The sequence below is a fragment of the Rhipicephalus microplus genome, chromosome 3 (genome assembly GCF_043290135.1).
Source record: "Rhipicephalus microplus isolate Deutch F79 chromosome 3, USDA_Rmic, whole genome shotgun sequence".
Lineage (NCBI taxonomy): Eukaryota > Metazoa > Arthropoda > Arachnida > Ixodida > Ixodidae > Rhipicephalus > Rhipicephalus microplus.
The window spans coordinates 86,979,713-86,994,834 of record NC_134702.1 but is presented as its reverse complement, the minus strand read 5'-3'; the positions used below and the strand labels follow the sequence as shown (position 1 = coordinate 86,994,834).

General features: G+C 42.0%; 1 protein-coding gene and 4 non-coding genes across 5 annotated transcripts in view; all 5 read left to right on the top strand.

The window, feature by feature from the left end:
- Positions 1 to 6,597: 6,597 nt before the first annotated feature.
- LOC119172721 (calcium/calmodulin-dependent protein kinase kinase 1-like) overlaps positions 6,598 to 15,122 on the top strand; it is a 322,158-nt gene continuing 313,633 nt past the window's right edge. The window contains exon 1 of the mRNA XM_075889943.1: positions 6,598 to 7,023. Coding sequence (XP_075746058.1) covers positions 6,960 to 7,023 — 64 coding nt within the window. The 5' untranslated portion in view covers positions 6,598 to 6,959. The remainder of the gene's footprint in view (positions 7,024 to 15,122) is intronic.
- On the top strand, positions 13,003 to 13,075 carry TRNAT-CGU (transfer RNA threonine (anticodon CGU)). The gene has a single exon. It is a non-coding gene; the product is annotated as a tRNA-Thr (tRNA).
- On the top strand, positions 13,459 to 13,531 carry TRNAT-CGU (transfer RNA threonine (anticodon CGU)). The gene has a single exon. It is a non-coding gene; the product is annotated as a tRNA-Thr (tRNA).
- On the top strand, positions 13,915 to 13,987 carry TRNAT-CGU (transfer RNA threonine (anticodon CGU)). The gene has a single exon. It is a non-coding gene; the product is annotated as a tRNA-Thr (tRNA).
- TRNAT-CGU (transfer RNA threonine (anticodon CGU)) lies at positions 14,371 to 14,443 on the top strand. The gene has a single exon. It is a non-coding gene; the product is annotated as a tRNA-Thr (tRNA).

Below are 15,122 nucleotides of genomic sequence, written 5' to 3'. Positions count from 1 at the left end.
TGACGCAGAGTTCAACAAAGAAGAGGACTGGGAGGAAGCCCTTAACAGCGGCAACCTCTTGATTCAACTTCGGGCTGTCCAGAGGGCCTGCGAGAGGGCGGAGGGCCACGGTCTTCCGGTTCCTACGTGGGAGCGGCCCGCGACTGCTACGGATTCCCTCTAAACGGGGCCGTTACAACGCAGTTCCTCAGGACCTGAATAAAGTTCTTTGTCTGTCTGTGTGTCTGTTGTTACAAGTTGGTTACCTGGACAGCACTAGTAGCCTTAGGGGTAATGATTACTATTTAATAGTGGTGTCATGCCCAGTTGAGTTCTGTGACAATGTAAAGCCTCCGTTGTGCTGCTTTGTGCAACTTCGCGCTTATCTCTGCGTCTCGTTGCAAGTTTTGCTATCGGTGGATCTGAAACTAAACCCCGGGCCATGAGACTTCGCATTAGACATCGTGCGAAAAATAGAAGAAGGCCAAGCTGCTATTTTAAAGGAACAGAGAGACAGCATGCCACAGATGTTATGGTACAATGTTTTCAGGGCAGAATTTTGTCTCTCGAGTCCATCTTAGTTTACAGAAAACGTCTGGAAAAGATACTCCTTAGAGTACCCTGTATATTTCACACCTGATAAAATTATTAATTTTAAATTGCGATAACACCAAAAAAACACAGTGTAGATCAAATTTATATTTCGTTTTCATCAGCGATGATGCCAGTGAAAACTAGATGAATTCAGAGAAGAAAGTTATCGAATTCGGCGTTGTAAGGTTAGAGCTTACTTTGTCAAGTGACCACTTTGATTGAGTGGATAAAAGTGGTAGATTCTCTCAAGACAACCGCAAGCCAGTAATTGCTAAACTTGTCATATTTAAGAAAAAAGAGAGCATGCTTCCCTGCGCAAAGAAGCCAGAAGATTCCCAATTTTTTATTGATGAGGTTTTTGCGCTGAGTACTCATTCGTCAAGAAAGAAAGCTTCAAGAATATGCAAGAACGCAGCACCAACTCTGTAAACCATACCTTAACAAAATACGCATTGTTTGTTATTGACATGATATATAAGGAGATGATAGCCCTCAAGTAAGAAGCCGACAACTCCTTAGCCTTTGAGTGAATGCTTAACACATATCTGAAAGCACACATATACAAAAGCACCCTCCTATGCACATATGAAACAGTACCAACACAAAGATAAAAAAGTAAATAATAATGCAATAAAAATACATTAAAAAACACTACGCCTGCGAGGAACACGCAGAAAAGTCACAGTAAAAGCCGGAAGAGCGGCCTTTCAGGGCCTTTCCTATACACTCATTGGGTAACTGACAAACACTCTTGCTGGCTGCCCACTACGCCATAAATAATCATAGTTTTTTTTTACTATTAGGCCAGCATTCACTATGCTATCCTTCGTCATTGTTCAGAGAAGTGTGGTATCCGCTACACACTTGCTAAGATTTATGTGCAATCTTTTATGCAGTAGCCTACGAGATAGAATCATGCTTGAAGTGGATGTGCGTCACAGTAAATAGGTGATCAAAAACAAGTTTTTTATGAGTTGGAGCATTCTAAAACCCACTCGTTTCGCAGTTCGCATTGTGTGACGCCTCGTTGTTCCTTTGATGGTTTAAAACGCTTTATTACTCCTACTAGTGTGACTCCTTCACCGACCTCAAGCTTGCCTAAGGCCCATTTAGAAGCGAGTTTCAAGAACGGGAGCAACTTAGCGAAAAAAATGCGGGGCAGGCACGCAGTGGACTCGGGATAAAATGCTGATGTTTTCTTACTGTTTTTTTTATTTTTGTTTTTTTTTCTTGCGATACTAGTTACGGACACCGGCGGCGGTGGCAGACAACTACGACTCTGGACGTGACCCATGTTATGACCTCATAACAGATTTTGCTGTAAAACAACACGGCTTCAGAAAAGGTTTTGTTGGAAAACACAGTTACTCAATTTCACCACTGACCGACATTTCAACATGAAGAAGAGTAGACAAACAGAGGCCATTTTTCTACACTTCTAAAGCATTCAATCGTGTTGGCCATGGCCATCTCAATTGTACTTTATCTAAATTAGGAATCGACTCACTGACTCATTTCCTTCTTAATAGCGTTTTATCACTTCACCATCAATTCAAGCTTCTTCACAATCGTCCTTCTTTCGCATTTGAGGGCACGTCTGGTGTGTTAGAATATAGAGTCTACTGGGGCCTTCAATTTATTGCTTTATATTGACTTACAATCGCGTATTTCATCTTGCATACGACCGTCTGCCGATAATTGTGTTGTTTACAGAGAAATTATTCCCATGAATGAGTACTATACTTTCCAGCATCACTTTCACACTATTTTACCGACTAGTGCAACAAATGAAAAATGTATCTGAGCCCTTCTAAGAATACACTTACATCACGTGCTAGTTCCCTATATACATACCAGCAATATAAACGATCTATGGCTAACTTTCAAAGACATTGTTCAGGAATGTATAGCACGCTATGTTCTACTAATAACTAAAAAATCAGCTAGTAAAAAAGCTTGGAACACTCGACAAACTCTCCAGCTACAACGAAAACTTAGGAGACAAAAAATCAAAAGGCCAGAAATTCGGTTTGTCCTGTACTTGACGAAGCCATTGCTACATTAGCAACAAAACTAAAACTACAAACTCAGGAGGACAAGGCAAGGTACTATGGTATATCACTTCCTTCCTTTATTAAGACGTCTCCAGAAAAGATTTGGAGGTCTATTAAACCGAGTTCATGTGGCACTACTTCATTTTCTCTTAACGGAAAAGTCATAAGTGATGACACAGCGGCGTTCAATGCCTTCAATAATCATTTTAAATCTGTATTTACAACAGATAATAATTTCCTTCCAGTGCTTAGTATATCTTTTCCACCTATGCCGGATGTAAAAATTTCCGAGCAGGGCATTTTTAACCTTCTGCTTAATATAGATGCTAAAAAATCTCCTGGCCCGGACGATATCCCAAACGCCTTCTTAAAAAGATATGCAGAGGGGTGTGCAAAGTATTTGCTAATATTATTTAAAAAATCTCTGAGTGACGGCGCATTGCCGGAGGACTGGAAAACCGCCAGAGACAAACCACTGTTTAAATCTGGTGATAAATCCAACATTGCAAGTTATCGGCCTATTTCGTTGACATCTACTTCATGCAAAGTCTTCGAGCCCATAATTTATAAGCACATAGTAGATTTCTTTGAAAAGCATGAAGTCCTGACAGATGCACAACACGCCTTCAGACGTGGGTATTTTACTAACACACAATTACTTGGAAATACACATGACTTCGCGGAGGCTATAAACAAAGGAAAACAAACAGACGCTATTTATAGGAATTTTGGTAAGGCGTTTGATAAAGTGTCTCATAATAAATTACTTCACAAGTTGGGCCTTATTGTAACAAATCATACGATATTAGCATGGATTAAAGCTTACTGGACAAACCGGTATCAATACGTTTCCCTGAATAGCACCTGCTCCAACCGAGTTGAAGTTGCTTCTGGCGTACCTCAGGGGTCCCTGCTTGGGCCTCTGTTATTTTTAATTTTTATAAATGACATCACCACCAAAAATAATGTTAAGATTAAACTCTATGCAGATGACTGCGTGATTTATGAAACAGTCAATTTAATTCAGGACTAGATTAGGTTAAATGAAAACTTCCAAAAAATCATTTCATGGTGCGAACAGTGGCAGATGACTATTAATTACGACAAAACGGCCTTTATGCGAATAACCCACAAAAAGAAGCCACTTTTATTTCACTACGGAGCTAATGAAATAGGCCTCTCGGAGGTTGCTGAATATAAATACCTGGGTTTATGGTTCACAAAAAATCTATCATGGTCAAAACGTATAGATGTCATCACAAATAAAGCATTACGTAAATTATTCTTCTTGCGACGATCCTTAATATTAGCACCTCCTTCTGTACGCTTCCTTGCATACCAGTCAATTATATGTCCCATGCTTGAATATGCCGTGCCAATTTGGGACCCTTACACCAAAACAAACATCACCAAATTAGCAAAAATACAGAAAAAAAGTAGTTCGTTATATTTATAATTCTTATGGTCGTTCGTCAGTTACTGAGGCCATCAAACGAAGTGGGCTCCCCACATTTACGAAGAGAAATAAAATTTGTCGACTGAAACTTTTGTACCAAATAGGTAAAGGACATTACAACATAGTTACCTCCCACATTATCACTTTTTCTGAGGCTTATGCTACCAGGCAAATACACTCTTTAATGATAGCTCCTTTATTTCCACGAAATAATTGCTTTAAATACTCTTTCTTCTGTAGAACTATTGCTGAATGGAACAACCTAACTAATAACATTGTAACACAAGAATCACTTTGATTGTTTGAAAAATGCTTAGAGTAGTTCTTTAGTACCATTGATTATATCTTTTGTTGGATTTGTTCCTTTTTGTGTGTAACTTGTAAAATTCGATTATTAGTTAAACGGAATCTTTGTTCCGGCGATGTATCCTCTGTATATTCTATATACCCTACTTGGCATTTCACTAATTTCTTCGAATTTTGTTTCGCATCCCTGTTTGTGTTGTTTTAACTGTATGCATTATATTGTCCGCGTTATGCATTTTCTGCGTGTATATTATTTTGCCCTTTCAGAGTACTCTGTACCTCTGTCTCACACCTGCTATAGTCTCTGTTCGAGACTGATGTATCAATAAATAAATGTACTTCATTTAATACGACCTTGCCACGTCCCACTAACCACATATACCATGGCGTGAGCCACATTATATAACCTCTCTTGGTCTTCGCACATGAACAATATTTGTGCTACTGCATCGAAAATGCTTGGCTTTCTGAGGCGAAACTTGCGAAAGTCCCCTACTAACACTCGTAAATTAGCTTATTTGACGTTTCTACGCCCCAGTTAGAATATACATCTTCTGTAGGGTCATTATGTCATGAATATTTAACAACCAAGCTTGAGCACATACCGAATAGGCTCACCACTTCATCATTCAGAATTTTGATTATAATGCCAGCATAACACAGAATAACTACTTTACGAATATGTCCCGTCCGATAAGCGATGCATATTCGCCCTCAAAACGCCCACACGCACCTTATTAAGATTACGTAATCATCTTAGATTCAAATGCATTTTTGGTAAAACTACTGCCGTAGATTTATCAGCTGTACCTGATGCGATATGTCACTGGAATAAACTTCCTGATCAAATGACCTCGATAAGCGATCATAAAATATTTCTAGTATGTCTGTATGCACTTCTTAGTTAATCTGGCTTGATTGAGTTTGCTGCTCTTTTTGTACACCATGTTTCTTTTTTGTTCACTTTAAAGCTGCTTTAAACGTACTTTCGAGCGGATTCTAGGGTATTTGACCACTATGTTTTTCGCTGTACAGTTGCTTTACATGCATTTTCAAGCTGTTGCTCTCGTACTCCAGCTGATAGTGTGTCATTTCCCCCAACTCAATGCTCCACAGGGCCTGTAAGGCTTCATCTAAATAAATGAATAATGATAATACCTGCATATTTCTTGATGTTACATAAACGAAGCCTCTCGCTGTTCGGCATGAAGGGGCCGATAGTGAGGAATCGGATGGCGCTCTTATAAAAATATTTTACATTTTGTACTTTATATTGAATGCCGCAACTCTTTTTCCAGAAATTGAATACAGAGTGCATGTAGCACCCGTAATTGTCGGTATTGTTTACACAAAAAGGAGTGGTGGCGTTCAGGTGAATGTATGTGTTTTCTCTCATGGGGCTCGCCCGAGCCTTTATAAAAAAAAAAGTTATTACTGACAAACGACGTCGTCACGCTATCACTCACACTTAGGCGTAAAACACTGAGAAATCTCGGCAGTTCTGTTGATGCGTAAGTGAACCAACAATCGTTGGTGTGCCACACCGCGACTAAGTGGTAGCTTTAATTCTGTCGCGCGTGAAAAAAAAAAAGGAAATGCTTCGTCCTGCACGCGACTTGCGCGGGTAGAACTAGGTCAAAATCGGCATCGATTTTTCCATCAGTGTGTTCTAATTTTTTGGTCACGTTTTTCATATCGCAGTTTTTCGGCCCTCGGCCCGCTATCGTTCGGAACGTGGGACGCAAGAAGCACACGCGAGGACAAGTGCAACCTGCTGGGCGCCGTTCGCGCCCGACATGCTACCTGTTCGAACTTTCTTTCCTTCACTCGCGCTTACACAGAACGCTGGGATGGTTGCCGGGCAACAGGAAAAGCACGCTTCGGGTCCGCCGCTCTACCAAGCGACGATTGGCCCGCCCCGCTGGTGGGGAAAAAACTCGGGAACGAGAGGGAGAGAGCTAGAACCACGTGACCAAAACGGAACCACGCGCTCTTGGCAGGGGGAGTGTGATCCGTATTGGTGATCCCAGAATGCGCGGCTCGGAGGGCCGCCGTTTTAGTTCCCGGCGTTGTCGGCGAGCCCGGCGCACGCTTGTTGACGGTGCGGTCGGTTTCTGTGGAACTGCGCCTGAGTCGCGCACGAATCAGCCGACGACGACGCTTTGCACGCCGGAGACCCGGCTTTGATAAATAGTCACATCGCTACGAGAACATCCTGCAAAAGCAACATTCGCGCACGCCCCTCGCTAGTGGCGCAAGTTTGGGGCGGTCGCCGCGGCAAGACATCGCTCATCGTTCGCTGCTTCTGTTCTCGTTGACTCAGCACCATTGCATGTTTTTCTGAGGAGTTACTAAGGAAGATGTGCAGCTTGCATACAGGGGCCTGGTGTTGACCCAGTTTGTGAGAGCTCACTACGACAATGTATGTCCGATTGCTTGTGCGCAACGTGGCAGGGCGTCTGTGCGGTCGACGCGAATGACGCTTTCTGTGGAGCACGTGGGAGCGGCCTGTGGTGGCGAGTCGGAGCTGTACCGTGGTGGCGGCCTCCGGGCCGAACGTGGGAAACGCGATGACTCTGGAGTCTGAGCCGGCTGCGCCCACCACGGGGATGGCAACGTCAGCGGATAGCACGGGTGAGTTAAATACGGTCTGCAATTCGCGGACTTTGTGTGATACACATAGTCTGGATGACTTGAGACAGAAGGCACGAGTTTAAAGAGGGCTTGTGACTTCTGCTTGCACTTCGTTCTACGAGACGAGAGTGAAAGAGGAACAATCAAGTAGGTAGCGCGCAAAGTCAAAACTTCTTTATTTAAAATCTACGGAAGTGTAAAATAAAGAAGTTAACAATCATATTGAAATGAGAGTTAAAGTGAAGGGCGTCACGTATGAAAAAGCGAATTTAAAAAAAGGGGGGGGGGGTGCATGAATCTACTGTATGCCTTCTTAAGCAAGCACACATCATTGGCAGATCAGTGGGTGTCACCTTACACAAATGTCATTCCCACTTGCATAAAAGTAACAAGCGCTCGCTGATGCATTGCCCCGTCGGGGTGGTCTAGTGGCTAAGGTGCTAGGCTGCTGACCCGCAAATTGCGGGTTTGAATCCCGGCTGTGGGGGCTGCATTTCCGATGGAGGCGGAAATGTTGTAGGCCCGTGTGCTCAAAGTTGGGTGCACCTTAAAAAAACCCAGGTGGTCAAAATTTCCGGAGCCCTCCACTACGGCGTCTTTCAATATCATATGGTGGCTTTGGGACGTTAAACCCGACGTATCAATCATCAATTTCTGATGCATGGCTTTTTGACGCTCTGATAAAAACGCGCTCTTTTATCTCTGTGGTATCTTTGTTACTGCTTCGTGCTCGCAGTGTGGTGTCACGGCATCTCAGCGTTCAATTCTGTGTAACGTCGGCGGAGCTAGCCCAGTTCATGGCTTTGCTAAAGTGGACTTCGCATGTGCAATCTAGTCAAGTTATTGAAAGGTTTCTTTACGTTAGCTTGTATCACATTGATTAGTTTAACATAATTTACAAAGGGTGCACATATGATGTAAATAGTCCCTATTCTTGTGAATGAAGCCGAATGAACTGAATTCTAAATGATATCCATTTTTCAACGCTTACTACCGGTAAACTCAAGATTGATGCTACTTGCCTAAAGGCAAGCTGTGCCTGCAACTGTTAACAATGAGGACTTGCCAAGTATATGACTACCTTTAACAAGACACGTTAGTTCTCCTTAGGAGCCCAAGTCTTTTGCACGAAGCTATAGTGGCCATAAAAAAAGCTCACGCATTTTTCTATAAAAGATGTATACACGAGAAAAAAAAGCATTCAGCAAAATAGTCAAAGGATATTGTTTTTTCGGAGAGTGAATCTGGGAGAGCTATATGCTATGAATGGCCCTCTTTTTCCTTTTAAATGCGAAGCATTTTTTAGCGAACTTCGGCGACATTGAGCCTATCTATCTATCTATCTATCTATCTATCTATCTATCTATCTATCTATCTATCTATCTATCTATCTATCTATCTATCTATCTATCTATCTATCTATCTATCGATCTATCTATCTATCTATCTATCTATCTATCTATCTATCTATCTATCTATCTATCTATCTATCTATCTATCTATCTATTTATCTATCTATCTATCTATCTATCTATCTATCTATTTATCTATTTATCTATCTATCTATCTATTTATCTATCTATCTATCTATCTATCTATCTATCTATCTATTTATCTATCTATCTATCTATCTATCTATCTATCTATCTGTCTGTCTGTCTGTCTGTCTGTCTGTCTGTCTGTCTGTCTGTCTGTCTGTCTATCTATCTATCTATCTATCTATCTATCTATCTATCTATCTATCTATCTATCTATCTATCTATCTATCTATCTATCTATCTAGGCGCCTACGAATTTTAGCTCTCCTGGCCATTTCGATAATGGTATCGATACCAAACTTAGTATGGCATAACATGACATTTCGATAATGGTATCGATACTAAACTTAGTATGACATAACATGACTGTATGAAGAACATATTTGATTAGTCATAACATGAAAATCGTGACATGCATGTCATGAATGTCATGATTTACATTTATTGTTCTTGCAGCTCCTGCGTTGGTTTCGTTCACATGGCATGCTGCAAAAGTGGTATGGTATGACATGATTGCATTGCGAACACAAGCGACAGACCCTAACATGAAAATGATGACATGCGTGTCATATAACAACATAACTACATGCCGTGCTTACGATGCGCTCGCGGCCGTTTCGCTAGCTTCATACATGCCAAATTCGATATTACGTGATGTCGATGAATGACCAAAGTATGTTACTTGTGCAAACATGATAATCATGAGATATGTGTCATGTGAGAACATGACTACATGCCGCATTCAAGGCACCAGTACATTTCGGCGTGACGCGGTGGGCGTGCTCGCCGGCGTTTATTTCATCGCGTCTAGCAGGCGTTGCGACGCCAGGTGCCGGTCCTGCCGTATACTTGCAGGCGCGCACCGCACTGCGTTGCTTTAACGCATGCGCGTTTCAGCGTGTCCGGCGTTCGTCCATCACGAAAACAGGGAGACGCAGTGTTGTCTGGGTAACACATCACGCGTTACCCAGACAACATTGTCGCATTTCAGACCGGTTGCCGTCGGGCCGCGGCGACGGACACTGGTCGTGTGGTCTGGAGTCAGGCTACAGCGTGCTCGCGTTTTGCTAACGTCGCTGTGCCCAGCGTTCGCGCGCGTCAACACTGCATAGGAGTATATTGGGCCCTTCATGATGCGTTCACGGCCGTTTCGCTAGCTCCACATATACTAGAGCTAGTGTTAAGTGACGTCAATGGATGACGAAAGTATATGACTGGTGCAAATATGATAATCCTGACACGCGTGTCATGCCAGAACTTGACAACATACCACGCTCATAGCGTGCTCGGGGTCGTTTCGGTAGCTCCACTTATACTAAATTTGGTATCACGTGACGTGAATAGATGACGAAGGTAAACGAGACATCCAAACATGATAATAATGACACGGAAGTAATGTACGACATCATTTCCCTCCACGTCGTAACGTTGTGCTGATTGTAAGATGACACATCAACCTTTCTCATTCGTGCTTCGCATATTATCGATTCCCACTATACGTGGATGGGATCTGCCAATTTTTTAAGTGCGGATTGCTTTAGAATGCCGTGCTCTCCTATGCTGTGATGGTATGCTTGCGATATCGTCTGGCTTAACGGAAGAGAAACAACGTATATAGCCCGTTTACACCTATGAATGTGTGCTCGCGTTCTTCGAGCACCTTGATAATGTTAAGTGCTGACATTGCTGCTATGAACAGAGAAACGCGGCCGCACAAACCACGCATAAAAATTGAAAGAGTAAGCTAGTGAAAAACAAAAGCAGGGTGAAAGATAAAAAGAAAAGTTGAAACGTAGAAAAAAAGTAGAAAGGACTGCAGAGCGAAAAAAAGATACAGATGAGGAAATAATAAAACTCCAAAAGAAGCATAGAAGGCTGCCCAAGTCTGCGCTCTTCTTGGTACCACTACGGCAAAGCTACCTTGAGTTACCATTCTTTTGTTAAGCTTTAGTGAATAGAAAGATTGGATTACTATTTCAATGAATTACCCTTTGAAACGCTTACTAAAAATATCAGTTCCAACTAAAGGAAGGGGTCAAAATCTGACAACTGTTACAATCGACGTGAGCCAGATAAACCTTTCCTCAATGGGTATGGACCTACTTTACGGAGAGGAGGATTTCCTCTTTCCTCGGCTGTTGCACGAGAGTACGAAAGCGAACGTCACAGCCTCGGTAGTGCAATTCTTGGGGGTCACTCGCGCTAACAACAGCCCAGAAAGGACTATGGCGGCGCCCAGAATGCCTTGAGTAAAAAGGTCCTATCTCATTGCCATGACAACCAGTATGATCAACCAAACCGTCTCACTTTCGACCAACGTCCTCGCGGTCGTAGTTTGTTTTTTCACAAGTGCTGCATTTGTTTTTCACAAGTGCTGCAGTTTAAGAGGTTGATGTCCGTTCTCGGAAGAAGAGCGAATACTTATCAAGGTCGCGGCTTCGATCCCAGCCGTGGCGGTCGCATTTCGATGCCTGTGTGCCATGCGATGTCAGTGCGCATTAAAGAACACCAGATGGTGAACATTTCCGGAGATCTTCACTACGGCCTCTCTTACACCAATATCGTAGCTTTAGTACGTGGAACCAAAGATAATATTATTAACGAACACTTATAAATGACACCTCTTAACCCAGCAAACTTTTTCTGGCACCCCAAGCGCGCGCGGCGAGAAAAAGAATAACGTGCTCTCTTGATTTAACAATAAACAAAAAGCCTCACTGTGTAAAAAAAATATGCGTAGAAATGTGCTGCGCGACGTTCTCCTATTTTTATTTCGTACGCTGGGCCCAGTCAAGCAGCGACGGTTTAATGAACCTGAGAACTGAAAAAATGGCACCGGAGGAAACGTTAATGTGGTTACTTTTGATGCTGGGTAATGTGAAATAAATTTTAAGCTGCCATAGATAACTTTTTCCTCGGCCGAAAACAACTCTCAGGTGAAATATTGGCATCGGAATGAGCTAAGCCCTTACGGTACGTAAATTTCTGATACCTGAAGAAGACGTTTGCTCTTGGATACCATCTGTAATAGTGAATGCACGTTTTAGCTGCCATGAGGGTTTAGGTTCTGGAACAATACGAACTCACTAGCAAAAAAAAGAAAGAGAGGGCGATAGCTGGAACAAGTCTCACAGTTTTGTCACCGGCTTAAAGGATCACTTCTATTCATTCTGCCTATAACAGAATGCACTGTTTTAGAGAAGAAGAATATTTTCACTTGCAATATTCAGTGGCGCCATTGGTAAACCACGAATTTCCGACACGCGAGCTGGAGCTACAAGCAATAAAGCACTATGCACACGCGAGTGAAAGAAGGAATTTATTCAAGCCTCACCTTGTTTACAACATTCTTAAACTACGTGCAACGAACTTGAAGATTTAGGTTTGGTCCCTATCTACAGCAAGCTGAATATTTATAAACCTCAATTCATTTTCTTGTATTGCGTAATACTCAGACTACAAACTAGTACTAATGATCGCCATGCTTTCCTCTGCTTCAATACAGGTTGCTTCCATTATATCATACAAGTATGGCCACTCATGTATACACCAAGAGACGCGTTACAGCGTTGACTCCGTCGAGGCACATTTTAAGCGTTTGTCAAAGTCAAGCACGTATACTACGTTTTATTCGTGAGCATTATTCATATTCATAGCATTCACGTATCAAGTCCCTAATTGCAAACGCACTGAAAGACGTAGCGCAGGTGTGACAGGTACAACAAATGTACCACCAACACAGAACAAACATCCGAACCTCTCCAGCTAGACCTCAATATTTATACCTCGTCGCTTAACAAAGCTAGACTACCTATTCCACGGCGCGCGTTGGCGTTTGCTCATGTTCCTCGCTACTGTGTACTTGCATGGGCACTTTCATTTCTTTTTCACGCAGAGTGCCTTATAAACCACGTGTAACTGATGTGTAGTGTTGCAAAAGCATTCTCAAACAGGAAGCCCTGCACTGGACCAAGCAACTATTTTCAGAAGATAACTTTAACAAAAAAAAACTCATAATATGTAACACTGCCAACAAACTATCTTTTGTCCTACAGAACGCCTGCTACACCGACAACAATCAGTACATAAGTGTCACGGCAATTCTTAAATATACGCAGCTATAGCTGACTGGCCCTGGCGTGTCTTTTTAATTCGAACAGAGACAAACTATAGAGCGACCACTATTCTACACACCGTTTTAAACAAAACAGAAAAAAAACATGAATATTGCTCATTCATTTCTAGACCTTGAATACTAGGTATCACTGGGCCCAATACAATATGTTTTGTTGGGCTTGATTTGCCTTCCGATATATATATATATATATATATATATATATATATATATATATATATATTGTTTGGCTTATAGATGGCGCTGACTGTCGCTCCTACTTCTAAATTCACAGATAAACCCAAAAAAGTGGATGGAGGGAGGGCCGCTGTGATAGCTCAGTGGTTAGAGCATCGAACGCGTAATTCGAAGGTCGTAGGTTCGATTCCTGCTCACAGTTGGTAATTTTTTCATCCACTTTTCTTTCTTCTTATTTATATTCCATTGACTTTAATAACTTCCCCTGTACATTCCTTGGCATTACTGTCTGTTATATCTCATTAATATTGTGTTAAAACCACGGAAAAACGAGCCTTTAGGTATACACTTCTTTCCCTTATTTCATTGAACGAGGGTCTCGTACTGGCAGACTTGGTGTGTTTAGGTTGTATAAGAGGGACAATTAATCAGCTGCCCGCTCATATTAAGTTCACGTGCTACGTGACGCCAAACATGCGCATAAGAGTGTTTTCACACTCATTGTTTGGCTTATAGATGGCGCTGACTGTCGCTCCTACTTCTAAATTCACAGATAAACCCAAAAAAGTGGATGGAGGGAGGGCCGCTGTGATAGCTCAGTGGTTAGAGCATCGAACGCGTAATTCGAAGGTCGTAGGTTCGATTCCTGCTCACAGTTGGTAATTTTTTCATCCACTTTTCTTTCTTCTTATTTATATTCCATTGACTTTAATAACTTCCCCTGTACATTCCTTGGCATTACTGTCTGTTATATCTCATTAATATTGTGTTAAAAACACGGAAAAACGAGCCTTTAGGTATACACTTCTTTCCCTTATTTCATTGAACGAGGGTCTCGTACTGGCAGACTTGGTGTGTTTAGGTTGTATAAGAGGGACAATTCATCAGCTGCCCGCTCATATTAAGTTCACGTGCTACGTGACGCCAAACATGCGCATAAGAGTGTTTTCACACTCATTGTTTGGCTTATAGATGGCGCTGACTGTCGCTCCTACTTCTAAATTCACAGATAAACCCCAAAAAGTGGATGGAGGGAGGGCCGCTGTGATAGCTCAGTGGTTAGAGCATCGAACGCGTAATTCGAAGGTCGTAGGTTCGATTCCTGCTCACAGTTGGTAATTTTTTCATCCACTTTTCTTTCTTCTTATTTATATTCCATTGACTTTAATAACTTCCCCTGTACATTCCTCGGCATTACTGTCTGTTATATCTCATTAATATTGTGTTAAAAACACGGAAAAACGAGCCTTTAGGTATACACTTCTTTCCCTTATTTCATTGAACGAGGGTCTCGTACTGGCAGACTTGGTGTGTTTAGGTTGTATAAGAGGGACAATTAATCAGCTGCCCGCTCATATTAAGTTCACGTGCTACGTGACGCCAAACATGCGCATAAGAGTGTTTTCACACTCATTGTTTGGCTTATAGATGACGCTGACTGTCGCTCCTACTTCTAAATTCACAGATAAACCCCAAAAAGTGGATGGAGGGAGGGCCGCTGTGATAGCTCAGTGGTTAGAGCATCGAACGCGTAATTCGAAGGTCGTAGGTTCGATTCCTGCTCACAGTTGGTAATTTTTTCATCCACTTTTCTTTCTTCTTATTTATATTCCATTGACTTTAATAACTTCCCCTGTACATTCCTCGGCATTACTGTCTGTTATATCTCATTAATATTGTGTTAAAAACACGGAAAAACGAGCCTTTAGGTATACACTTCTTTCCCTTATTTCATTGAACGAGGGTCTCGTACTGGCAGACTTGGTGTGTTTAGGTTGTATAAGAGGGACAATTAATCAGCTGCCCGCTCATATTAAGTTCACGTGCTACGTGACGCCAAACATGCGCATAAGAGTGTTTTCACACTCATTGTTTGGCTTATAGATGGCGCTGACTGTCGCTCCTACTTCTAAATTCACAGATAAACCCAAAAAAGTGGATGGAGGGAGGGCCGCTGTGATAGCTCAGTGGTTAGAGCATCGAACGCGTAATACGAAGGTCGTAGGTTCGATTCCTGCTCACAGTTGGTAATTTTTTCATCCACTTTTCTTTCTTCTTATTTATATTCCATTGACTTTAATAACTTCCCCTGTACATTCCTTGGCATTACTGTCTGTTATATCTCATTAATATTGTGTTAAAAACACGGAAAAACGAGCCTTTAGGTATACACTTCTTTCCCTTATTTCATTGAACGAGGGTCTCGTACTGGCAGACTTGGTGTGTTTAGGTTGTATAAGAGGGACAAT